This window comes from Pelobates fuscus, chromosome 1 (assembly GCF_036172605.1).
Source record: "Pelobates fuscus isolate aPelFus1 chromosome 1, aPelFus1.pri, whole genome shotgun sequence".
NCBI lineage: Eukaryota > Metazoa > Chordata > Amphibia > Anura > Pelobatidae > Pelobates > Pelobates fuscus.
In genome coordinates this window covers 319,144,478-319,172,224 of record NC_086317.1, presented here as the reverse complement: position 1 = coordinate 319,172,224, position 27,747 = coordinate 319,144,478, and the positions used below count along the sequence as shown (strand labels likewise).

General features: G+C 36.6%; 1 protein-coding gene across 2 annotated transcripts; it reads left to right on the top strand.

Annotated features, from left to right (window-relative positions):
- Window positions 1–27,445, top strand: TUBGCP5 (tubulin gamma complex component 5). Of its 2 annotated transcripts, none has more exons than XM_063459329.1 (23): window positions 1–156; window positions 1,116–1,169; window positions 1,429–1,537; window positions 3,270–3,366; window positions 3,979–4,055; window positions 7,744–7,870; window positions 8,570–8,687; window positions 10,186–10,275; window positions 10,866–10,959; window positions 11,154–11,400; window positions 11,535–11,737; window positions 12,061–12,176; window positions 14,357–14,622; window positions 15,730–15,928; window positions 16,672–16,860; window positions 17,561–17,743; window positions 19,560–19,644; window positions 19,728–19,848; window positions 20,543–20,715; window positions 21,990–22,115; window positions 23,380–23,468; window positions 25,641–25,741; window positions 27,358–27,445. In XM_063459329.1, the coding sequence occupies exons 1-23, from the start codon at window positions 23–25 to the stop codon at window positions 27,402–27,404; spliced, it is 3,045 nt and encodes a 1,014-aa protein (XP_063315399.1). In that variant the 5' UTR covers window positions 1–22; the 3' UTR covers window positions 27,405–27,445. The 2 variants fall into 2 exon arrangements, with proteins under 2 accessions (XP_063315399.1, XP_063315390.1); XM_063459320.1 differs by having other exon boundaries at window positions 3,976–4,055.
- The last annotated feature ends 302 nt before the right edge of the window (window positions 27,446–27,747 follow it).

Here is a 27,747-nt window from a genome sequence, read left to right as displayed (position 1 = left end):
GTTACCAGTAGAGGATGGAAACATGGCGCACTGGACCCGCTTCGAAAAGGAGCAAGAGGCAGATATCAAGCGGCTGATCTCCTGTCTGAGCGGGCTGCATGACGAGCAGGACAACAACTTTCAGCTGGCCCTGCAGTTTGCCTGGTCTAACTTCAGGTGTAATCCTTTACCAGAACACATATCACTCTAACAGTAACCCTCTCTCCATACATTAATATGAGTATATCCCCATTATAAGCCTGGCTAGCGGCAAAGCGGCTGGAGATGTCCTGAGGTTACAGAGATTGATGCTTTATAGCAGTAATTAGCGGTCAGTGCAACATTGTGATGCTCCAGTTGTGTTCTGAGTTCCAAGGGATGCACTAGAATAGAAGTAGAATGCAGACACAACAGCCAGTTTGTCAAAATGTAATCATCACTGATCTCTCAGAATTAAAGCCCACATTTATGCTCTGCATACATTCATCGGTAAAGTCTTCACGCAGTTGGTCATTCACGCAGAACCTATAACTCAGTGTTTAGGTGATATACTTTGTTTTCCTACATCTACATGGCTGCTTTATTTTGGCTTGTGTTTATGACCACTATGGGATCTCTCTGTATTTCAGAATCATTGTAGTAGGAGTGTAGTACGGTAGTTTAATAAAGCATTATATACATCACTAGTATTATATTTGGGGAATGAGTGATGATATCTAAAGAAAAGTACAAAAAGTACATCTTGACTTAAAATAATTCTGTTCTCTCTCTTTTTTTTTTTTTTTTTACCATTGCCTACATTGCTTTGTTTGATATTTTTTCTCCATATGGCTTTGATTCAATATTGTTGGATACGTTTTTCAGAGGATTTAATATTTTTGGATAAACATTTGAAATGTTTAAATATTATTATTAAACTATTTTAGTTTTGAAATGTTTTTTATATATTGATATAAAAATATATATATATTTTTAATATTCTGATATTTTGAAAATATAATTTGAGAAGGTTATCCAAAAATGTGAAATCATTTGAACAGCTTAACCAACATTATTCAATTGTGGCCTATATTAGGCGCTGTTATCTACGATACTCTGTAAATTTCAACGTTAACTTATATATTTGTGTTTTACAGATTTCATCGATATCTTGATGTTAATAGCCACAATGTTCACAGGACTTTGGAAGGGTAATGTTTTATATTGTATTAAATTTGGTTATTTTTACAACAGTCAGTTATAAGATTCTATTCGCTATCGTATATACTTAGAAATAGAATTGTCTGGAATTCAAAGTGCATTTGAAGTGAATGTCGAATTTTAAACATTATCCAAGTCATTCTTACAATTGTGCTACTTTGATCTAAAATTTCAAATTCACTTTGCATTCCAGATAGTCTTCACTTTTGTGAATAACGCTGTATGTGTTGTGTTTTTATTTACATGTAGTATATATGAGAAACTAGTAATTCATTCGGACTTGAGTAAAGCAGAAAGCTGGAAGAGACTGACAGAAGAATTCTTAAACCTGCCTCTGCCAAACACTGAGGGATCCAAGGTATATAGCCCTACAATGTCTACCCCAGCTGTGAATTTTAGATGAATAGAGCAAATGCTAATTCAGATATACCTGAAATTGCTTTATGCAAACAGTCTATATTTTATGCTTGGGTTATCATAAACATATGCAGCTCATTTTAAGATATATTTATTCTTAGAGTTCAACCTGGTTTCCAACCAAATGTATAAATACTTTTCACACCGTTTACATTCCAGTGTACTTTGTGTGCCAAACTCCTTGAAACAGAAAAATCTACTAAGCCCTAGGAGATTATAGGCCATGTACACCATTTGTGGATGGATTTGTGGCAACTATATCATCAACAGCTCTCATCCACTTCAAGCAGCCATCTTGATGGAAATGTACTCAAAATGTATTTTATAATGTATCTGTGTGTTGCCAGAAATTTGCCCAAACAATAGAATTTCATTATATATAAGCAGTGTGTAGCTTTCTTGTGCTCTGGATGCAGTGACCCTGTTTTAGTCCTGCAATGTAAAACAGTGCTGTTTTGTAGTTGTGGCAATGTGTACATTGCAGAGCTTAACATACCTCTGTCATATAATTATATGACATGATACAAGTAATGGTATGTAAACATTGCCACATCTACAAAACAGCACTGTTTACATTGCGGAGCTAAACATGCCTCTATTTTTTTTCTGCGTGGGAAGCATTTGATGGAATGAGTGTGGCTTTCCCCTAATGCTTCTCTAATCACTGGGTTAGATAAGAGAAGACAGGGTGAGTGGTTGGCAGCACAGAGTGAGTCTCAGCGTTTGGAAAAAAGGGTACATAAAACGACTTTTTAAAATAAAATATCTATATATATATATATATATATATATTAGATTTAAGGGGGACCTGAAACTAAATAGTGAGTATCACACTGTAGTGTTAGAAATACATGTCTATTCGTAACACAATAGTGTTCTTTAAAAAAAAAAAAAAAAAAATATATATTCTAATGAAGGACAAAGTCCTTAGTCCTTTCTGTAAACACACATTAGTGTTATGTTATTCACCACAAGTGATCTGGCAACATTTGAAAATGTTGTATGTCACTTGTGATGTTTGAAACCCAGGTCGTTGAAATTTACAGAATAGAAGTTTTTCTGCTTTGGAGAAATTGAGGTGGAGATCTCTTACAAACACCTCACGGTAGTGCATTGCTGAATAATTACATGAACATCCTTTATGCTGTGGTAGTTGTTGTTATTATTATTGCCATTTATATAGCGCAAACAGATTCCGTAGCTCTTTACAATATTATGAGAGGGGGGATGTAACTATAAATAGGACAATTACAAGAAAACTTACAGCAACGATAGGTTGAAGAGGGCCCTGCTCAAACGAGCTTACAGTCTATAGGAGGTGGTGTATAAAACACATTAGGACAGGAAATAGCAATCAAATAAGGTGGTAGTGAAGCAGAGCTGGAGGAAAGAGTAGTGTGTTGCCCTTTAGGAGAGAGCAAGGGACAGGTATGTAAGGTAGAGGTTACTCTGGGTAATAGTTTCCTGAATGTGTCTGATTTAGAACAATGGGAAATGTTTACCAATAATATACAGTAGGCTGAAGTTGAATTCCGAAAATATTGCATGTTGCCTGGGAGATCTTGGGTATACATGGATATATGAACCAAAGAGGGTGCATACGAAAACTGATAGAGACACATTTGTTTGAAGGGGTTACACATTTAGAAAACTCATTGTTTTTGTTTTTCTAGACCGATGCACATTATGCTATTTTGGGCCTCCTACTCACTTTGTCTGATTCACCTTCTAACAATGACTATGTTGAAAAGGAAAGGAAAAAACAAACAGGTAATCAGTAGAGCATACGTGGTTAATCAATTTATGGTTTTTAAAGTAACAGTGTACTCAGACCAATATCCCACCAGTGTATCCTGGACTTCTTAGTCCTAGGATCACTTTCTTCTCTCTTCTTTGCAGTACGTAATGGATATGGTCTGGACACACTACATAGTCCCTGTTTAAGGGATATTTTCTTTTTTCTTTCTTTGTTCATGTATAAGGTTACATTCTGGTGTAATTGTTTTTTTTTTTTTTAATAACCATACACTGTCTGATTGGGAGAGGGCCAACACTCGAACTTCTTGCACTGACTACTTTCTTTAGCACACACAGTGGAAAACCTTATTCTTATTAAAATATATATTTTTAGATAATATAATTTAAGATGATGGAAAACTTTGACCATATCTCTAAATTGGCATACGCATTGCAGTTAGGAATACATCCAAGGTATTTGCAGACTACACTTCCGATGATGCTTAGCCGGCTCAAATGTTTGAGGATAACAACAATGTATTTCACAAGCAAATGGAATGCAATGGGTTGCTGGCCCATTACTGATAGATGTATGTAAAAAAAAAATTTCTAGATATTAACTGTTAACCATTTGTATTTTAGAAGAAAAGGAGCCATTTGACTGGGGAAAATATCTAAGGGAAGGTGAAGATTTTGGACTAAGTCTTGATGCAGACACCCCAGTATGTATTGTTGATATCACCTAAACACCTGATGGTCTTGGAGTCAGGGAATATACATTGTACAAATACAGTTAGGCCTGGAAATATTTGGACACTGATACAATTTTCCTAATCTTGGTTCTGTACGCTACCACAATGGATTTGGTAGGAAAAGGATAGCTATAGGTACAGGAAAACAAGTTTGTTTTCCTGGCACTGTAGTTCCCTTTAAGTTATGTCTTCAGCAAGTGAAAAGCATGCTCGATCGGGTTAAGATCCGGAGATTGAGTAGGCCATTGCAGAATATTCCACTTCTTTGCCTTAAACTCCTGGGTTACATCGCGGTATGTTTTGGGTCATTGTCCATCTGTAAAGTTGAAGCACTGTCCAGTCAACTTCACTGAATGTGGCTAAATCTGAGCAGACAAGATATACACCAGAATTCATCTGGCTGTTTCTGTTTTTTGTTACATCATCAATAAACACTAGTGACCCAGTGCCATTGGGATCCATGCATGCCCATGCCATCACACTCTCTCCACCATGTTTTACAGATTACGTGGCATGCTTCGGATCATCAGCTGTTCCAAGCTTTCTCCATACTTTTTGTTTCTTACTATTATTCTGGAACAGGTTAATTCATTTGCCCAAAGAATGCTGTTCCAGAACTGGGCTGGCTTTTTTTTTTTAGATGTTCTTGGCAAAGTCTAATCTGACCTTTGTATTCTTAAGGCTTATAAATGGTATGTACCTTGTGGTGAACTATTTGTATTTGCTCTTGTGAAGTCTTCTCTTTCTGGTAGACTTGGATAATGATGTGCCTACTAAATGGAGGGTGTGCTTCACTTGGCTGGATGTTGTTAACAGGATTTTGTTGATCATGGAAAGGATCCTACAATCATCCACCACTGTTGTTTTCTGTGGACATCTAGGACTTTTTGTGTTGCAGAGCTTTCTTTTTTTTTCACCTCAGAATGTACCAAACTGTTGATTTGGCCACTCCTAATGTTTTTGCTATCGGTGTGGTGTTTAATTTTGTTTTGCTGCTTAAGAATGGTCTGTTTCACTTGCATTGAGAGCCCCTTTGACCGCATTTTGTGGATTCACAGCAACCACTTCCAAATGCCAATGCAACACATGGAATCAACTCCAGACCTTTTACCGGCTTGATTGATGAAGAAATAACAAAGGAATAGCCCACGCCTGTCCATGAAACCGCTTTTGAGTCAATTGTACAATTACTTTTGGTCCCTTTGAAAAAGAAGGGGTTACATATTAAAGTGCTGTAATTCCTAAACCCTTCCTCCAATTTGGATGTGAATACCCTCAAATTAAAGCTGAGAGACTGCCCATATCCATTATTTAATTGTAACTTGTATTTATTTGGGTAAACAGCAGAAATAACAAAACTTGTGTCATTGTTCAAATATTTCCAGAACTAACCGAATATGGCTGCTATGCAGATAATCTTACAAAGAAATGAACCAATTTTCTTTATTTTAAATATTACCCTTTAACCCCTTAAGGACCAAACTTCTGGAATAAAAGGGAATCATGACGTGTCAGACATGTCATGTGTCCTTAAGGGGTTAATTCAGTATTAAAGTAATTTTGTCATTTTGTGTTTAATATGATAACTTGTTTGAAGCACTGGGAGTATTAGAATTGGGGTATATATTGTACTTTATATATTTTACAAATTTAAATATCACACTATATTGTAAGCTTCACTTTTTGTTTCCATCTCCTTGTCTTTGCTCAGACATCTCTCCCGCATTTTGTTTTGCCTTCTTATTCATTGTGCCTATTCATTTGCATATGTGACCCACATCTGTATCTTAGAATGCCAGTCCACTCGCCTCTCAAAAATGTAAACCAGTGTATAGGATATGACTGTAAGCTCATTGTACACCTGGATATTTTTACAATTAAATAATTTATTTTGTTCTTGAGATTGAGAATGGGCTGATTATTTACATGCTGTTCAATGTCTCATTACTGAGACCTCATGAATGGACTCTCCATATTGGTGCAAGAATTGTTAAGCATTTGTTTTATTTTAATTTTACGTTTTTTTTGGCAGTGCATAGCAAGCATATGATTCGTACAATACAGGTGTGTCCGACATTAGCAGTTTTTTGAAATACAATAACTGGATATAACAATTTGAGCACATCTGAGAGGAGTTGTGGGTGTTAGGTGTTTCAAGAGGGTAAGCCTTCATGTGTTCCCGTGTGGTGGGTAGGAGATATGTTCGAGTATCTGTGTTGAGGGCAGTAGTGGCATATCGTGTGTGTATTCCTGTGGTGAGATGTGTGATTTCTCCTGGTGTGTGGGTGAGATATTTTTGCCTAGTGGCTGAGATATTGGATTGCGTGGGTGAGATTCACTAGGCGCTCTACCATATTGCCCAAGGGGAGATGTGCGTCCTCCTCTCTATGTGATACCCCCTGACCAAGGGGGCAGCGGAGGGGGGAGGGGTGGTGATGTGTCGAGACTCATGTCTCTGCGGATTCTAATGCTCTTGTAGGGCGGTAACTTGAACGTGTGTAGGAGAGATCAAAGAAAAAACAACCAAATATACAAATGTAACTTAAAGCATAACAGCTTCTCAGTGAGTTTGCCCCAGGGACTTCTGCTCAAGTGCCATGGCCGTGTGTATTGGCTCAGTCCCCAAGTGTTGTCAGGTGTCAGCTGCCTGTGAGCCTCCGGCTCTCTGGACGAAGGGGGTGACGCAGGCAGGGTTGGCGTTCTGCTAGTCCCAGTGCTTGTAGGAAGGCCGGTGCCCCATCGATCGACATGAGTGTATGATTAGTTCCGTTGTTGTGTACCACAAGAGTTCCTGGGGGTCCCCAGTGGTAGGGTATGGCTGCAGATCTTAGTTGAGAGGTGACTGGCCCCTGTGATATCCGCCAGACCAGAGTGTTTTTTGTGAGGTCTTGATAAAATGTTAGCGAGGTGCCTTATTCCTCAGTGCCATCTGGTTTTTGTCTTGTTAAGTTAAGCAGCGAAGAATGACGTCTTGTGCTCCTCCAGTTGGTGTTTTAAGTGCACTCGTAATGCGATACACTCCGTCCATGACCATTTTTTTTGGCAGTTGTGTGGGGTAGTATGGATGCAAGTAATCTGCGAGTATAATGGTGGGAGTTCGTCCGCTGTCACAGCAGCAGGGATGCCACGTATTTTAATGTGGTTCCTGCACTGTCTGTCTTCCAGGGCTGAGATTTTTGGGAGCGACGTTCCATTGGGTAGGCTCCGTTCCCAGCAGGGGTTGTGTGGTGATGCTGCGTATAGTGCCTCCAGGCTCAGGGTTGTGCAGTAGGCCGCAGATTTGCGCCGCGGTTTGGAGTGTTTCGGTGTGAGGAAGAAAGGCATCTATCGATGCGTTGTGGCTCGGGGGGACCAGCTGGAACGGTAAAGAGGTCGGATGGGTTATAGTTTTCGTGATATTTGGTTAGATTTAGTCAAGTGTTTGGGAGCTCTTAGAGATGGCGTCCGCTCATCAGGCTTGGAGGCTTCGCCCCCAATTTTAAGCTTTTTGCTTGGTATGCATTTACGTTTAAGTTTCTATTCCCTCAATAACAAATCAAGGCTTGTTTTAAAAAATATAAATATATTTTATTCTTTTGTAACAAAGTTAAATGTCCTATATTTTGTGGAATACAATAGGGCTAATAAGAATAAAGCTGTGGATTGTATAAACCTTTAGGAATGGTTGAGTGAGGAAGAAGATGACCAGGATCCCCTCAGCAGGGAAGATTCGGGAATACAGGTTGATAGGACACCTCTAGAGGACCAAGAAAAGAAATCCGCTGCTCCTATAGTATCATGGAAAGGTATATGAGATTAAAGGTGAAAAGTATGATGGAATTTTAATGCAGTACAAATGCAAAAAAACTAATTCTCCCATAGAATGTCCCTCAAAGGGGGGGGAAATTCATACATTCCAGTCCTTTAAAAGTGACATTCAGAAAGACCAGACCGTGGCTAAAATGTATCAGCCTGTCCTGGATCTTCCAAACAATAATGTAGTATAACTCTCAGCTTTTTTTATTTTATTTTTTGTATTCATTTTGTAATTTACATGAATTAAACTGTAGGCTGTTTGTCTATGCATTGTGCTGAAAAAGTGTATATATATTTGTGCAATTTTTTAATTTCTGTGACACATTTTGGCTTGTAGTCTTGCGTGTTTTTTGTCAATGTAGTTAACTGTGCTTCTTCATTTACTCCACACTGTGGAGCGCTGAAAGACACTGTCTCTGTCCAGCAGTGCTAATTCCAGGCAGACGGCAACATAGAGTGGACAGAGCTGCTATACGGTAAGGTACTCAAGCAGCCACAGTCCACAATATGTAATCTCTCCATTGTATATGATAGAAGAACAAAGAAGGGAGTAGAGCTGCTAAAGTCTCCAAGTACTCCAAATGGTTGCCATTCCATTCATAACAGAACTAGGCTACTCCAACTTCACATTGTAGTTGTTCTGCGTGACCGATTGCATGTATTCAGGTTGTCTTTTTCTATTAATGCAGTGGGAGAGCCAGATGCACGGACTTGGCTGGAGCAGCATGTAGTACATCAATACTGGACATCCAGAGCGCACAGATTTTCTCACAGCTCACACTTGCACTCTAATTTGGCAGCTATCTGGTAAGATATATTTTTTAAAATTCTTTATCCACAGATGTTTTCTGTTCTACAGATCAGCTGTCCAGGACTGATAAGAGTTTTCATTTTCCCCGCTTGGAGCTTGATTAAGTTACATGAGAACTAGTATTGATTTCTCTCACTCCCACTTTTCCTTTAATGCCTAACTTAATGGTCCACTGTGAGAAATGCATTTATAATATACTCTTAAGTCTTCTACCGTGCATTTACATTTGTTATATAGTGCATAGACCGTTTCCTTTATTATTATTTTTTATATTCTGGAGATATACAGAGTTATTCACTAAAGTGAGAGTACAAGGTGAATTCAGAGTGAATTTCAAATTTAAGGTCAATATATCTGAAATGAAAAGCAGCTATTCTTTCAGTTCAGCTACTCTGGCATTAAAGGGACACTATAGTCACCTGAACAGCTTTTGCTTAATGAAGCAGTTTTGGTGTATTGAACATGCCCCTGCAGCCTCACTGCTCAATTCTCTGCCATTTAGGAGTTAAATCCCTTTGTTTATGAACCCTAGTCACACCTCCCTGCATGTGACTTGCACAGCCTTCAATAAACACTTCCTGTAAAGAGAGCCCTATTTAAGCTTTCTTTATTGCAAGTTCTGTTTAATTAAGATTTTCTTATCCCCTGCTATGTTAATAGCTTGCTAGACCCTGCAAGAGCCTCCTGTATGTGATTTTAACCCCTTAAGGACACATGACATGTGTGACATGTCATGATTCCCTTTTATTCCAGAAGTTTGGTCCTTAAGGGGTTAAAGTTCAATTTAGAGATTGAGATACAATTATTTAAGGTAAATTACATCTGTTTGAAAGTGAAACCTGTTTTTTTTTTTTCTTGCAGGCTCTGTCAATCATAGCCAGGGGAGGTGTGGCTAGGGCTGCATAAACAGAAAAGTGATTTAACTCCTAAATGACAGTGAATTGAGCAGTGAAATTGCAGGGGAATGATCTGTACACTAAAACTGCTTTATTTAGCTAAAGTAATTTAGGTGACTATAGTGTTCTTTTAAATATAAAAATTAACTTTAAATTCTCACCTTAGTAAATGACCCTCATAGTATTCACATCTGGATTTCTGTTCAAATATAGGAGCTTTATTCACCAAACTCTTGTAGTGAGTTGAGAGCTAATGTGTAAAATTTAAGGTAAAATGGATTAAATCTCCAGTTCAGCCAAACTGTTCTTTTATTTATTTATTGCAAATCTGCTACCTTCATTTTTAAATTCTTATTAAAATCACCCCAGCTCGCGGTATTCTAAATAGACTACATAGCCGGCCCTTTCCTAAGTAATGCTACTGCTCCCTTACAGACATTATGGACTATTTTTGAAAGCCAGTGAAGTTAATATTGACTACATGAAGTTGGCCTCTAAAATGTATATATTCTATATTTATTTTTTTATATATATATATATATATATATATATATATATATATATATATATATATATATATATATAAATTTTTTTTTAGGGACCAGCACTTATACTCCACAGATCCTCTTTATACACCTGATGAGAAAACAGTTGTTACTGAAACCCAGGTGATTCGAGAAACTCTTTGGTAAGTCGATATTCTGAGCAAGTCAAAATGGTATGGTATATACGCTGTTTATTTTTTTTCTGTTGCAATTCTGTTTGGAGGCTCTTTCTACAAATAAATGAACCCTATTGATAAAAAAAAATAAAGCCACAGTAAATCATTATAATATTTTTACATATATGTCTGTGATTGTTACAAAAAAATATTTAGACATAGAACCAAATTATTAAAATGCATAGCATTAACAAAGTGTAATAATCATAGTCAAATATGATAATGAAGCATTATTCATAAGACAGAATATTAGCAAGTAAATAAATACTTGATATGTCAACTGAATTCATGTTGGAACTAGGCACAGTTCAGATGGATGGAACATGAATCCATTTCGCAAAAAAATAAAATACATCTGTCCGAATTTGAAAAGAATAGGTCTGTGCAGTGTTTCTTAGAAAAACTTTAGATTCATGGGTATAAGGAAAAGTTAATAGGAATATTTATTTCATTTATTATTTTGATTTATTGTCTGTTCCTTAAAGATGGATAGTAATTTTTCGTTAGAAACCGTAAACAAATGTTAATGTTGTATTACTTGTTACTCTATATTCTAGGTTACTGTCTGGTGTAAAAAAGCTGTTAATTTTTCATCTGAATGATGGGAAAGTGACAGTGAGGAATGACATTGTTGTGACTCACATGACTCAGGTATGTTGTTTTCAAATGAGTAATTTGTGTGTGGATAAATGACATTTGTTGTGTTATGATGAAAGCAGATTTCCATGTTCGAAAATTGCTAACTCTGCAATGGAATGTAATTAATTGATACATCCACCCATAGCAGCCTCTTTGAAATAAGACACCACGTTTTTTTTTTTATTGTTTTATTTTTGTATTTAAAGAATTGTCTGAGGTCAGTGCTTGAGCAGTTAGCAGCGTATGGACAAGTGGTTTTCAGGCTGCAGAAATTCATTGATGAGGTCACTGGGCATGGATCTGAGAGTACACTGCCAGGGACCCTTCCAACTGCCAAGAAGAATACTGAAGCTCAATTTCGTACATACCAGGCTTTTGTGTGGGTTTTGTACAAATATTTTACCAGTTTTAAAGAAGAACTAACAGAGATTGAAAAGTGTATCATCAATAAAGGTATAATATAAACTGTGTACTGAGCAATGTTTATATATCCAGATCTCCAAAACATGTTGTGTTTTCTTTTTGTTTTGTTTTTATTATTCTTGTTTTGATCTTTTCTCCTTTTTTTGTTTAAATCTTTGTATTAGATCAAACCATGACTTTGTCAATGGTGATTGACAAGTTGGCACCTCGACTTGCACAGCTTAAAGTACTACACAAGGTTTTCAGCACTGGGATAGCAGAGGTACCACCAGACACAAGGAATGTGGTGAGAGCCTCTCATCTTCTAAACACTTTATACAAAGCAATTCTGGAATATGACAACGTAGGAGAAGCTTCAGAGCAAACGGTAAGTACTATCCACACTCATGATAATTTATAGATGTTTTCTTTATTGGCAAAAGATTAAGAAGAAATTAGCTGATTCTGTTTGACAGAAGTTAGTTTAAGTATAATCTGTTTTGTGTAACTGAAATTTTTCATACTAAGAAAACTACTACAACCCTCATAACTATGAATAAAATCCTTAAAAGAGCATTTCCCCATTGTACAGCGCTGCAGAATGTGTTGGCACTTTATAAATAACAATAATAGTAATTTATTGTACTTAAAATAGAGATAAATATCATGAACTTCAGTGAACTCTATTAATGAATATATTCTGTATTGTAGGTATCTCTACTTTTTTTCCTTTGGGTTGAAACTGTGAGACCATATTTAGAAATTGTGGATGAATGGATTGTTCATGGCAATCTCTTCGACCCAGCAAAAGAATTCATTATTCAGAGGTAAATACAGGCAAGTCACAGTGGAAATTTGTATTTTGCAGTAAATGCACATATGGCTGTAGATCAAATATCACCATCCTTTCTATGTTGTTTCTGTTTGCGTATGTAACATGAATCCGCTTTTGGTAAATCAGTTGTTCATCTTTTTGTACCATATATGGGAGCTGTTTGGGCCACACTTACTAGATCTAAAGGTTATCAGCCTTCCTGTATGGTTGTGGTGGAAATGTAATTGACCAGGATCTTGGCTTAACGAAAACTTGCTAAATCAAACCAATTGGCAAGGAACATTAAAACTTCTGCTTGGACAAGCTGTCTGTCATCATGTTTGCCATATTAAATGTTATACTGTATGTTAGTGTATATACCAACCTTTGCAATTGGTATTGGCATTCTAGAATTATCACAGCTAGTGATCGCTTGGGCCGTAGTGAATTTTTAGGCGCACATTGTTCATTTGCAAGAACGTTTCTTTCACTAATTAAAGTGCATTTTGGTATTTTTAGTTCAGGATAGAGTTGGTCACTTACACTGCAAGGTCAGTATTGCATTTCCAATCCTCTAAATAAATAGCAGTTTAACAGGCATCCCTGGTTTTGCAGCATGTTGAAGAAAAGCGGATGTGTTATTTTGCATTGCTGAGTCTATAACTGTAATGTCAGCCTACTGAAAAGATTTTTTTTTTTTTTTTTTTTTTAAAGAATGGAAGGCATTCACCATTATAAATAGTTTACAGAACTGCACAATACAATAGATTTAGAGATTTATTTGGAAAACAATGAAGACTCTTGCCTTGACTCCTCAACATTTTATTGTAGCACAGAGTAATCATTGAAACATTGTCACTATCTTCTCTTTAGAAATTTTATACTGTCATTTCTAAACATTCAAAAACCCATTTTCAGTGCTGTTTTTTGGGTTCTCTATACACACGTATGTAATTGGATTATGAATTGGTCTAAAATGTTGAGCCATGTTCACAAACATTCCATTGCAACCACATGATTCCTTGTCTTGTTACTTGTCTTGTTACTTATACTGTTTAGGGCATGAATGCTGAACCTCCAACCTTTCAAATAAAAGCAGTGTCTTTTCTGGGAAAAGGCATTGTTTACATTTTACAATTTCCTCTCCTATAGTGGCTGTCACACAGGCTTCAGACTAAAAATCTGTATCTATTTTACAACTTGCCTCTATATGCAAAGTAGGCTGATGACGGATGCTAGGTATGCTTCCGAGAATGTCTGAGATTGCTGCACATGCTCATTCTGACCACAATGCTCTCTGAGAAGCATCTAATTGAACAAAAGTCAAAAAGTCATCAAGATTGATGACTTCACAGAAGTAGGATTGGGCTGCAATTAGAAGACTGTCCCAGTGATGAAACAAAGGCAAATGAACTAGCAAGTTTAAAGGTGTGTAGTTTAAAAAAAAAAAATAATAATAATTATTGCAAAGTGACACTATAGTTGCCAGAAGCACTACATCTTGACGTAGCTTAACTACAGTTTTTGTTTGTAAACACTGCCTAGTAAAACCTCTAGTGACAGTCACTCAGTTGGCCACGAGAGGTGCTTCCTATCTCAGTGCTGCACAGTGTTCAGCACCTACGTACAGCGTCTATACGGTTTGCATGGAGACGCTGAATGTTCCCCATAGAGATGCAATGATTCAGTGCATCTCTATGAGGACATGCTGATTGGCGCAGCGATTTGCCACTCATGCGCAATAGCCTCTCAATGCTTTCCTATAGGTACGCATCCCAGCCATTGAGGCTGGGTCAGCCAGGGGGAGACCGTCATGATTTAAAAAACGTTAAAAATATGGACGAAATGTATATTGGTAATATGGAGGAAGAGGAACAGCTGCCAATCAGGGAGCCGGTCACCAGGATCTCTGTTTATGCAGTTTAGGCAACTATAACCAGTACATAGCAATACAGTGGCGACAGTGTCATTGGGCTGCAGATGCCAACATGTGGATGGAGCCTACAGCCTAATGACACTATCGCTACTGTATTGCTGTGTACTGGTTATGGTTGCATAGCCTGTTCCTAGAAGTGAGATATGTATTCCAGACATATTTGTTTTCCCCTTGTAAACTAATGTTTATTTTTTGGTGATACACCAAGTTGTTTCTTTGTTTTATCTTTATTTCTTTTTTTCTTTTTTTTTCTGTAGAAATAAAGATGTTCCTGTTAATCATCGTGATTTTTGGTATGCTACATACACATTATACAGTATCTCAGAAAAGACTGAGAATGAGGATAAAATGAGCGACAATGCTAGTGCCAGTTCAGGCAGTGACCAGGCCCCAGCAAGCAGGCAGCACACCATGGTCTCCTTCCTGAAACCTGTGCTAAAGCAGATCATAATGGCTGGAAAGTCTATGCAACTACTGAAGAATTTAAAGTGCAAAGTGACGTCACACCAGAATTCCAGAAGAGGTTAGTTATATTTCCACAAAGGGAAACGAATGGAGGGGGCTATCTGTTTTTGTTATTTATAACGTTTAAACAGACCATTGTAACCAAACCAGAAGAAATCTTTATTAAGTCTCTGAGCATTGATTAGAAAACCAAATTTTTAAATCTAGGTTAAAATCTGGAAAGATTCTACTACAGCTTGGCTATTTTAGCCTTGATTTAAATTAAATATTGATTTGGTCCTCAACTCACTGTTTACATCTTTAGAGCGGCATACATACTTATGTGTCCCCAAAATATACATACATGCACACAAATTGGCCTCTGGACGTTGTCAGAGGCCTTTTAAATGCTAGCTTCCACCTCTAGACCACTTGACGGGGTAATTATAACGTCTGTTTTAGACACTTCAACTTAATCCCTTACCAGCCTAAATTTACTCCATAGATGGAAGGAATCTCACTAGCCTCAATTTCCTCCATATTTCTTCCATAGATAAATGTAGGTGCACTTTTTCATCTCACCACATCTTAGAACTTTATCAGAGATTTCCAATATCAACCAAAGCCAGTGCAATGATGATGAACCCTGACTGGGTGAAAATCCACTGTCCATACTTTGAGTAGTCAGAGTGCCAGGGCATAAGATCACATAAATAACAGTCTGTGTTTGAAGTGATGAGTCTGCCCAAACAACTACTTCAGCTCTTTGTGACAAGAGCCTATTCCTTTCCTCCTTTCACTTATTGCTGTGATTTGAACAATGAGCAGTGAGTGGAAGGCGTCTGCAATGTATAATATGAGATACATTTCAACAGGTTTTTATTTAAATTGTATTTTCTCTACCATTTTTAAAAAATATTATGTAATAATGTTCAGTTTTTTTTTGTTTTTTTTTTAATATAGTTCTGTTTTTGCATTGTGCTAAACCCAAACAGGGAATAGAGATGGGATTTGATTGTGACGTATACAATGTGTCTTGTCAGCACAAGTAAAAATGAAAGGTTATATTCAAAATCTAAAAGTACCCACAAATACAAACCTTTTTCTTGTAAAAACAAATGAGGAAATTGCAAACTAACTTATTGTTTGTTTGTTTATATTTTTATTTGCTTCTCTTTTTCTTTAGATGCCGATAGGAAAAGCCTGTATACATTATTTTTAGAATCTGTGCAATCCCGTCTTCGTCATGGGAATGATTCCGCTCCTGACATCATCACAGAACAGCAAGTTAACAAGCAGAGTCTGATAAAAATGCAGTCTATAGTGGCCAGACATCTAGAATTAGATGATGTTCATGATCCCCTCCTGGCAATAAACTTTGCAAGGTGATTACATAGTAGAGTTGAAGAAAAATCTATTACCAAGTTCAACATGATTTTGTACCATATTGAATAATCTTTCTAGTGCCTGTGTATGATGAGAATGAGCCAAGGTGCTAATAAATGATTCTGGTACTTGCATGAAATGCAGGCAATTTGTAATCAATGTGTTGCAACACAAAATACCACAGTTTGAAAAGGCTGTTATATTTAAAAGCTGTGTCCATCTGAAATGGGACCCAGGCTTGCCCTGCTTTTATAGGGAGCTTATATACTTTGTAGTCTGTAATATAGATTTATTTTCTTTAACCCCTTTCATACCAAATACTACACCACTTTAGATTGTGAAAACTGTATCCCTTCCATGGGACTTACAAATGGATCAGTGGAGACACCAATGTTTATTAGCCCATATATAGACAGAGGGCACATGAGGGGCACAGAAGTTATTAAAGACATTCTAGTCGCTAGGGCACTGCCTTAGAGAGCTCTGAATTTTATGGGATTATACGGTCTTGTCTGTGCCATGTATAAGGCAGTTTTTTTGCTGTGTAAAGTTATGTTTGCAGGATGAGAGCGTGTCTGGACAAGTGAATTCATACCTGGTCAGATGTATAAAAATCATTACAACATTTTAGAGTTCTCTTGATGTTTAAATAGACACTTCAACATGCAACAGTGCTCTATTGAGAAAGCAGATTGAAAAATATAAATGCTTATGTTGTCCATATTTCCAATTTTGTCTCCAGGCTGTATTTGGAACAGAGTGACTTTCTGGAGACGTTTACCTGTGGAGATGTCAGTGTTGACAGGTCTTCAGAATCTGTAACATGCCAGTCGTTTGAATTGACCCTTCGCTCTTGTCTGTATCCTCATATTGATAAGCAGTATCTACAGTGCTGTGGCAACCTCATGCAAACCTTAAAGGAGGATTATAGGTGAGAAACGGTAATGTTTACTCACCTGGAAATGTGCTTAAGCTCCCCAGGATTTAAATGGGTAGTTTAAACACCATTAGCACAACAGCTCTCTGTATTTATTCTCCAAAACAGTCTTAGTGCATTGCCCCACCAATTTGTGTTTTTGAATAGTCTCAGCTGCTCAGAGTGCTGGGCTATCATGGCTCCAATCCATCACTCACAGCCTTTCAGTGCCATTTAAAATTGGATGGATGATATTGACGTTTAAACTTGCATGTTAGCCAAGTGGCAGCAGAGGCCTGGGCTTTATGTGCAAGGGTGAAGCACACTCTTTCAAACCACTTGAAAACTGACTCAAATTAGAGAGAAGGCATCAAAAGAATTGTTACACCCCCAAACTATAATGGGCTGCTATTGTTTTGGTGTTCAGTGTCCCTTTAAGGCCACCTTGAAGTTTTGTAGACTTTTCTTTCCAGCTGCCATTATTCTTCAGTTTAAAATAAATGTAATAAAACTTGTTAGGAAAAAAGTAGAAGAATGCATTGTTGTTGCAGCACTAATTTTAAATCACCAGTCTTTAAAAAAATTGTATAAAAATATTGAGAATGGTGGTAATTTTTTTTTAATTGAATAATATTTTATCTATTTTATTAATTATTTTTATAAATCCCTTTCACATAACTCTTTTTATAATTTGTTTTATTATTATTTACTTTAGGCTCGTAGAATATTTGCAAGCCATGAGGAATTTTTTTCTTCTTGAAGCTGGAGACACCATGTATGATTTTTACACTTCCATTTTTGATAAAATAAGAGAAAAAGAACCGTGGCAAAATGTAGCTTTTCTGAATGTTCAGCTCCAGGAAGCAGTTGGTCAGCGATACCCTGAGGACAGCACACGGTAAAGAGTGCAACCCAAAGACCATTTAATCTTGTATTTAACTCACAAATCCAGTGTAATTTTGTATAATTTAGCAGTGGCAACTATTAAAGCGTTGTTCACTAAAGTATGAATTGTCAAGAATAAAAAGTGAATTTTACATATTTGTCCAAAATAGCTTAACTGAAACAGTTGACTTGGAGAATTGTTCCTTTTGTTCAGTATGGCTACTGTGTAATAAAATTTGGAAACATACATACAGGATTATTTACTAAATTGGGAATGGTCTTGAATCCAAAGTAAATTTCAAATTCCAGTTCAGCTACTTTGGCCTTAAATTTGAAACTCATTTGAAACTCAAATTTGAAAATCCTACCTCAATAAGTAATCATTTTAGAATACACTTTGAAATCCTTGCATTTCGCAACTTAGTGAATGGCCTCTTCTGTACAATTATTTATTTATTTATTTGTTTATAAAATATTTTACCAGGAAAGATACATTGAGATTTCTCTAATTTTCAAGTATGTCCTGGGTCCACAAAACATTGCATTGATACAATAGGGTACAATAAAATACAAAAACAATATTAATACACAACATATACAAAATTTAACATAGAACAGGTAGGAAATATATAATCAACCATAACACGTGCATTCTGTTTTGAGGTATGTAGAGAGGAATCTCTTAAAGGACTTTAGGCTTGGGGAAGATTTGAAAGTGTGCGGAGGTCGTTTCATAATTGTGGTGATCCGGTACTGGATCGGAGGTGGGAGCTTCCCAGAAAAGCTCTTAAACACAAGGCTGGAAAGATGAAGAGTGCGTCGGGATTCCAGCGACAGCCAGTTTAGTTCTTTAGCATGTCACAATGGTGGGTCATGTAATTATATTGTAGCACAAATCGGCAGAACGAGTTATACAATGTTTTAAGTTTATTAAGGTGGGTTTGCAGTGCAGGTGCATATACTACATTCCCATAATCAATGATTGGCATCAGCATTTGCTGTATAATCTTTTCCTTTACATACTGTAGGGCTTAGGCAGGATTTGTTTCTGTACAGAGCACCTAGCTTTGCCGTGTTTAATGTAATATTTCTAATCACATTTGTGGTAGCTGTAATTTTAACATGTGCTTTCTGTGACCTTCCAGTGCTATTAAGAAACAGTTTGAAATGTAAAATAAAAGTTATAGCGCCGTTGAGCTTGGCCGGTTAGAGCAGTGATAACATTACTGCATTAGAACTATGAAACCCTGGTTCTAATTCCTCGCCCCTTTCTCTAATTGTAAAGCACTGCAAAATGTTGGCACAATATAAATCCGAATAATCATAATAAGGTGTATCTTTGTATGTACATCAGCAAATACCGATGGGGTTTGTTTCATCGACATGCACATATCACTTACGGTAGCACATAACATTTATTTTTATCCTGGTGTATTCTACTTTCAGTGTTGGGGGTACACATATACAGAAATACACAACACAATGACTGGCTTGAGTGATGTATGCCTACACCTATTTACATGGTGAGATAAATGTCCTTTTAAATATAGAAGTTTAAATCTATTTTTAGCTTCTGAGGCATCTGGAAGGAGCGTTCATAAACGTGGCATAAAATGGTTATTTCAGATTGAAAAATCTAGTCTTAAATGACTGATCAAAACCTACAATCTGTGATTTACATTATATCGTTTCTTCATCTTTAACATAAAATGATGAATACCTATGGTATGCAGCCTCTCACTTGCGTGATGTTTTTACTCCATAGCAAGTGTGTGGTCCAGCAGGCATTTTGGATATATGTATTAATACTTGCATTTTTATCTCTGCAGGTTATCCATTTCTTTTGAAAGTGTTGACTTGGCAAAAAAGAAGCTTCCTGTACATACATTAGATGGTCTGATACTTAGCTACAAGGTAAATAAGAGAATGGGTTAATAAAGATTGCATATTGATCTCTATTTATTGTGACAATACTGTTTTCTTTCTTTTTACATTAGGTTCCGTGGCCAGTTGATATTGTAATAAGTTTAGAGTGTCAAAAGATTTATAATCAGATCTTTCTTCTCCTGCTGTTGATTAAGTGGGCTAAATACAGCTTGGATGTCTTGCAATTCAATGGTAAGAATAAATTAAATGTAACTAAAATAGCCACACAAGTCTATACAAAGGGATAAGAGGTGACAAAGGTCCACATTAATAAAAGTTATTCACTAAAAAGGGGTTTGTGGAGGACTGACATGGGAGTTGCGGACTTTATGCCAAACTAGTTGGATAACCTCAATTCAGCTGTTTTGGTCTAAATTTTGTTGATTTCATTCTTCCACAAGTCTCAATTTAATTAATAAACTTAAATGTATTTCAGTTTTGTTAGGTTTTTGTTTTCTGAAACCTTCTATAAAAGGTAACATGTATGCTGCATTGTTTTAAAAGCTAAATTAATGTAACTTTTATGGACACAGGAAAAAAAAAGTTACAGAATAGACAATTCAATGTTGGTGAATATTGTGACATTGAGTGTATATGTTGGTAAATTTTGTGACATTGAGTGTATATATTGGTGAACATTGTGACATTGATTGTATATGTAATAAGTATTAATATGCTCTGTCCCAGCATACCCTTGTGTTTGAAAGGGGCACTAAAAGCAATTTCTACAATTTTGCAATAACACAAGGGTTATTCATTAACCCCTTAAGGACACATGATGGAAATATTCTGTCATGATTCCCTTTTATTCCAGAAGTTGTGTCCAGAATTTGCCACTCTAGTGATAGGATACAACCTTCTTTTTATATTATGGGTTTTTTTTTAGAACTGGTTAAGGCTGAGGAAAAGGAATCTCCACAGGGAGGTGCTGAACCACCCCCTCCAATTTCTGTAACCTCAACAGAAGAACCCAAAGGGCAACAGATTCACCGCATGTTTCTTCTTCGTGTCAAGCTGATGCACTTTGTTAACAGCTTACATAACTACATGATGACAAGGGTTTGTTACTGATTGCTTACTTTTCACTGGATTTTACTTTATGAGCATACAAATATTCAGACAAGATCTATACCTCTGCTTCAGACAAGAGCCACTATCTATGCTTTGAGTCTAATACCATATCTTATTAATCAAAATAACTTTAAATTAGGTAGCAGAATAGTATATTGATTAATCTCAATTTGCATAAAACTAATTCTGATTATTGTTCATTGTGTAAATTGTCTGTTTTGTAACTTTCACCTTGTCAAAGCACCAGTGTTTATTCATAAAGTTGCATTTTCAAGGGGTACGACTTTTTAAATCTACCTAGGTTACAGTGGAATAGTTCTGATTTAAGAGCAGAGTCTCTCTGTCCTGCGGTAGGACTCCAGTATTGCTGTTATCTAGGAAGATATTCTGCAAAATTAATAAATTGTGAACATTTTAAAAGTGACTCATGCCAAGTTGCACATATCTTGCTAGTTAATCAGTGCATGTCTACCCAACTGTGCATTTGTAGGGGAAGAAAAAATGGATATTCAGCAGACCTATAAGGAACAGAGATTTCATAGAGTAGTATTGCAATGGTACAGGGTAAAGAGTAATGAAGTATGAAGTGCACTCGCAAAACATAAAAGCCTTGAATAAAACCATGGCAGATGATCAATTTGGTACATGATATCCCAGATAACTGAAAATAATAAGAGGAATAGTGCAGAATGCTTCATAATACAGAAAGTATAAAATATTTGCTGCATGTAACTCCATAAAAACAAATCACAGCATATACGAGTTAAACGTCAATGCGAGTCCAGTGAGAAACAGCACTGACATCCAACTGTGCATTTGCAGCTGGGTGATACATCCTTTAAGGAATTGGAAGCATCTCTCAATGCTTGTTTGTACAAAACTACACTGCATCTCTATACACCTCTTAGTACAGGAATGTTATTGCCTTTTATCATCTATGGAGAGGTGTACATAGTCCACAAGGTTAGCATGGGGGGGTGGGGGAATGTTTTAAACTAGGGGGGAATGTACTGCATGGCACTAGTTTGTGTTCTCAGTAAGAATTTGTTAAAGTTACAAGAAAAGTTTCAGTGAGAATTTTGATCAGTGGAATTCTTGCCAAATCTAGTGTTCCTTCTAGATCTGTTTCTTTTTCTATTTTAAATATAATTTTTATAGTTTTTTTTTTTTTTTTTAAATTGGTTTACATAATGATTATACAATAATTTTAGAAATCAATTCGGATTGGAATGTAAATGGCATTTTTTCGCTTTGTGAAACAGATACTGCACAGTACTGGTTTAGAGTTTCAGCATCAAGTGGAGGACGCAAAAGATCTAGATCAACTTATCAAAATTCACTACAGATACCTTTCTACCATTCACGACCGGTGTCTTTTAAGAGAGAAGGTATGCCAGTATGAATTTGTAGCCGGATTATCAACAGTTCAGAATGTATTCACTAAACTGTGCACTTTGCTAAGCTAAGAACCACATTTATATATGTAATTTAAAGTGGCCTAGTTTGGAAATGTCTCCATTTAAATGGTTTACACTTGGGTGTTTTGGTTTAATTTGTTTCTTTGTCTGTATCACAGTCATAATAATCCCCTAATAATGTTTCAAGGCAGATTGTTACTTTGCACCTATTTTTAGCCTATTGGTGAGTTTGCTGTATAAAGAAAATAGTGTTTTGTTTTTTTTGTTCTATTTTCTATTCTTAATAAATATAATTCCTTTTTTTTTTTTTTTTTGACAAACAAGAGAAAAGTCAGGGACTATCCAAACATCTAGAAGTTGCATCTTGTTTAATTATCATGTCATTATGTAATAGACCAGTAGGTGGATATATGACATACATCACGTCTAATATGCCATCTTGAATGCATCATCAGTACACATCCAGGTATTCACCTTCATTTAATTGTCTGAAAACAAGCAACCTGCTGAACTGTAGAGTAGGCGTACTATGTCAACTAACATGGTTGTTTATTGACGGAGAAATATAAACCATGTCCCATGTCCTTGAGAAAAAATATATTCTATACAATATATAGTTTGACTGGAAACTTGAATTGCAAAATGGGGGTTAAAATAGTGTGACATGGACGCATGACGAAAGGAGAGAGACAAAGCTTGTTTGTTAGTGCCTTCGTGAAGATGTCTGGATGTGAAGAAAGGGATCACTGGGGCAGCCAGATGAGAAGGGGATAATGAGAACTGGAGCTAGGAAGTAGGATAAAATAGTGAGAAAGGATAATATTTAATGTAGGGGGAGGAAAAGCTGTGTTAGGGAGAGATCAGTCTTCTGCTAGTGAGTAGTTATTGAAGGTTAATGTAGGGGATTATAATAGGAATGTTTTAGAATGTATTCAGGGAAATAGTACCGTACACATTTATTTATCCTTATTTGGTTTTCTCAAAATTCTTTATTCTTAATTTTGAGCGTTTCAATGGTTTTTCAGAAAGAACAAAAATTAAAACAATGTACATACATCAATAAGGACACAGTTTGTATGTTCTCATCATGCTTATAGTAAAGGGAGAGGTTTACATGCACTGCAAACAGTTAATTAGCCTTGTAATAGCTAACTAAATAACAAAGTTCTGCAAGTTGTCTTGGTTGCTTTCCTTTTAGTATTTGTGATGTAATCCTTTAACTGTAACTTTTTAGGTGAGTTCTGTTAAGGAAGCCATAATGAAAGTGATGAATGTTGTACTGATGTTTGCTGAACGCTGGCATGCTGGTTTAGGAGCATGGAAGTAAGTAAAACACTGAAAATTTCAATTCTATTCACTCCCAAGTTTGCATGTCCGTGCGTGTATTGTTTAATTTAGTTTGGTTTTGTGGTTATAGTTAACTGACTGGGTCCTGTGTCGATGGGGAAGGAATGTGGTTCAGTAGCTGAAGGTTTACCAGAAGCAGGCTTTGCTTCACAAAAACGAAAAGAGGATCCGGACTCTAAGAAAATCATATTAAATTTTGTTTTAAAAGGAACTGCAACTATGATTCAGTAGCCTTGTCTCTAAAAGTTGACCTTGACAAATCCTTGTGTGAGAGAGCCACTTGAAGATCTTAGTTACAAAAACACTCGCACACGCAAAAATGATACTAATATATGCATTGTGACATAGTTTTACATTTTCACCATCAGCATTTTACTAATATATCTCTTGATAACTTGCTTTTCTTCGTGTTTAACTATGCTATGTGATTCTAATATATGTATTATATGCTGTAATGCAATAAGAGTACCAACCTGATTAAATCCCTGCTACTACTAAGGAGCCCCAGGTATCTTTAAATACCCGAGGGTATGCTTTGTCAGGTGAGGCCACAATTAAATAACATAATAATAATTAATTATTATTAGCTAAGCTATGTATAGCACTCTAAGTGAGCACTACACATGCTGTTTAAATGTCGAGCTTAGCTATCACTCACAGCCGCGGTAATTCTGAGTCTCCTTCAAGCCAAAGAAAAGCGAGCCCCAGGTGTTTTTGATACATGAGCGTCCTCACTGCCGGCCGTGCCAACTGTTAATGGCCCCTGACTTACAAATGAGTTAAGTGCAGCCCTCTAAGTGAGTGCTGCACATGGCCATTTAAATTAATTGAAATACCGCGGCTGAGCACGTACTTTGATTTTAAATTGCACCCAGCATCAGGGTCTGAAAAGACCTTGATGAAGATGCTTGCCCCCTTCTAAGTGATCTCTCTCTCATGCTGCAATCACACAGTACAGAGTGCTTACAGAGTCCTCTACTGTGTGAGCTGGAAAATCCCTCTGCTGATGTCAGTAGAGGTAATCCCTCTGGGTGGGTTTTTGGGGCAGGATTGGAAGTAGGATTACGGGAGTAGTGTGGGTTTGATTAGGGGAATGATTATACATGTGGGCTATCATTGTAATAGAGAACAGTACCAGAATACAAATATGTTGCGCTTACAGTAGTGGGACACGTGATCTGTGAATTTACCCAAAATAAAACGTCTGGGGGAAAAAATACAAAAACTGAACTATTTTGTCCTGGTTCATGACAAAATGGTTAAATGAAATGTCAATATGTTCTTTGTTAAATAGCCTGGCTGATGTACCTTCTACAAATGTATACTTTTGTGGAGCAGGTTTGGATTATGTGACTACTATACAAGTTGTAATGTCATCATTCAAATTTCACATAGTTTTAGCTTTAAAACTGTAATTCACTGTCTGTAATATTTATTTTAGAAATTTTAAGTATGAATTGTAGTAGCTTGCCCTTCAGTTAGTCCCTGTTCAGGTTTCAAACATGTTTTTGCTCACTTGTCCCATTACAAAGAACTTATACCATTTGCACATCATACTGATCCCACCATTAAAGAAAGACCAGAACAGAAATACCGGCAAGTTCTCTGCACGAGAGCTACTGCAAGGATGAAAATCTAGTTTTGTTCTACAAGAAGGAGAATGCAGTTGTGAGGATGTGATTGGGGAACGAACAGGTTTTACAGTTTGTGTGTTACTGAGCTGTTAAAGTAGCCATAATGAAAAATATGGCCTATTCATTTACTTCTTATTTGATCCCAGTACTACTACTACTAATAATAACTTTGGGGATTTTGTGTACGCTGTCCCTTTGCAATAATTTTAGTAAAGTTCCAATCTGTGAAAAGTATCTGTGATCCAAAAGCTTTAGAAATATTCTGCATACTCTAACAAATAAAGGATTACTTACTGTTAGTGAGCTTCCTAACAAAGCGTTCTTTATAGATACTGTTATGAAATGAGAAACGCATGGCCAGACTGAGCTCCCAAAACCAATCCATGCTGACATAATGCAGCCCTCAGTGACCATTTTTTGGTGGCTGCAAAGTGTAACATTTGAAGTGTATGGAGTTAATACTGTTATGTTTTCTTTTTTGAGCAGGTTTATATATGTGTTTGTTTACTTGCAGATTGGAATCTATTGTAAAGATGGAATCTGACTTCACAAATTGTCACAAATTTCTTGTGAAAGTACTAAACAAAGCTGTGTGCAGGGGATCTTTCCCACACTGTAAGTACATTCTGTTACCTTATTTTCTAAAATGCTAAGTTTTGTTGCTTTATCAGTTGCTGCCATGTGCAGAGTCAGCATTGCAAACATTAGGTGAAAACTTCACACAGAATAGATCCACAGAGTCCTAGAAATAGGAAATGGCCAATCTCTCCAACCACAAGAGGTACTGAAACAACATCATTCTAGACTGAGTGGGTGTGCATTGTGTTGGCATAACAATGGGATCTTCACCTGAACTGGGTTATTCACCAAAGTATAAATTCATACCAATTCAGTGAATTGGAAACATTATTCTAGTCCTCTATATTTTCAGTTCTGATACTTTGGTATAAAATCATTGTTACTGTTTGCAGATTGAGCCCCTAGGTTAAATAATTCCCAGCCTCTCTTCATCTCTCATTTTTAGAACTATACTCTGCTATGTACAACCTTCGATTCTCCCTTTCTCGAGTTATAAGTGATATACTGACTGAAGCTACAAATGGTAGATTCCAATATATTGATCGACATTGCTTAAGTCCTGAAGAAGAAAGGAAACTCTCAAATTATTTTTTTAAAACCTGTTTTATTAGTCCAATAAAATAATCTAATAAAAAGGTATTGCTGCATTTCCCCTGTAATTAGGGGATGGGAGGAGTGAAGGAGAGCGAATAATAAAGGGGCAGGGTTTAGTTGGGAATAGTGAACTGACTAGCAGATTACACCACTAAGCCCACTACTCGTCAATTCAATATTCCCACTTAAACATGTTTATTCTATCTCCTTCCTTCACTTCCGTTTCCATATTCAGTCAAGTGAGCCCTCTTTTAAGCTGGTTAACATTTTAGTTTTTTGGCACCCTTCACCCGAGTCTCTCACCATCCCAATTCTCCTCCTTTTTAGCTATCTTTTTAACATAGACAATTACCACAAATATTTTCCGAGAATTCTCATTGTTTCACATGCCTTATTCTGGTTGTGAAGTAGATATCCTGAAATTAGGTTAAATACCAATAGAATGTCCATGTCTCAAAGATGGATATTATTGTCCTCAAACTAGAGAAAGATTTGCACAGCATGCATCGTATTTCATTATATATTACTGAAGGAACTGCAGATCCCTTGCCCTTAAAGTAGTAGTCTAGGCACCATAAGCACCGCAGTGTGCTTTAGTGGCTTAGATGCCAGGAATTTGTCATGACTTCTCCCCACTGTTAAAAGTCCAATTCTTTTTGGATGGTTTGACACTTCCCTTGGTGCCATGCTCTGGCCATTCTTCACAGATAATGTGAAAGTGGAACATTTTCAATTCTGGTTTTCTTTGGATTGAATTCATTGACTGACACTCCTGGTGTAGTGATATCTGTGAATACGGCTCGAGAGTGTACACCCAGGGGACCCAGATAAATGTCAAACTGTTTGAAAACGGTTTGATTCTTAAAAGTGGGATGGTGCCTACTGACATCATGACCATTATAGCACACAATAGTGCTTAGGATGGCCTTAATCATTGAACTAAACTTTCTAGATTTCACACTACATTAGAAACCTTCAACAACTTTTTTCTTATTATGTGGAAATTAACGACTACTTCTTTTACCCAAGTATTTCTTTTTTTTATGCTTTCCCCACAGTGGAGTCACTGGCTTTATCACTAATGGCTGGCATGGAGCAGAGCTAGCAATAGCACGCTAGATGTTTCTTCCAGGATTACATCTAAAGGAAAATACCCTGGATGAAATGAAGCTTTTTTTTTTTTTTACTTGAAATATGTACTTGAGGATGTTCTATGAAATACACCGGATAAAATTTACTTTTTTATGCACTATATTAACTTTCACTGTACCTCTGCGTGTACATATGTATGCATAGTTTTTTTGTTTTTTTTTTTACTAATTTTGTAAAGTGCTGTGTTCTAAGAAATTACTAGTAACTGCAGCATCCTTTTCGTTTTATGAAGATCTATGTAGATGTGCCTGTGCAGACAGCTAATTACCATGTACAGTTGTATTAAACTCATACCA

Excerpts from the sequence above, each read along its gene's own strand:
- TUBGCP5 (XM_063459320.1), top strand. The coding sequence starts at position 23 with ATGGCGCACTGGACCCGCTTCGAAAAGGAGCAAGAGGCAGATATCAAG. Across the intron at positions 1,170-1,428 it reads GTTCACAGGACTTTGGAAGG|TATATATGAGAAACTAGTAA; the intron begins GTAATGTTTTAT and ends ATTTACATGTAG. Across the intron at positions 11,401-11,534 it reads AAAGTGTATCATCAATAAAG|ATCAAACCATGACTTTGTCA; the intron begins GTATAATATAAA and ends TCTTTGTATTAG.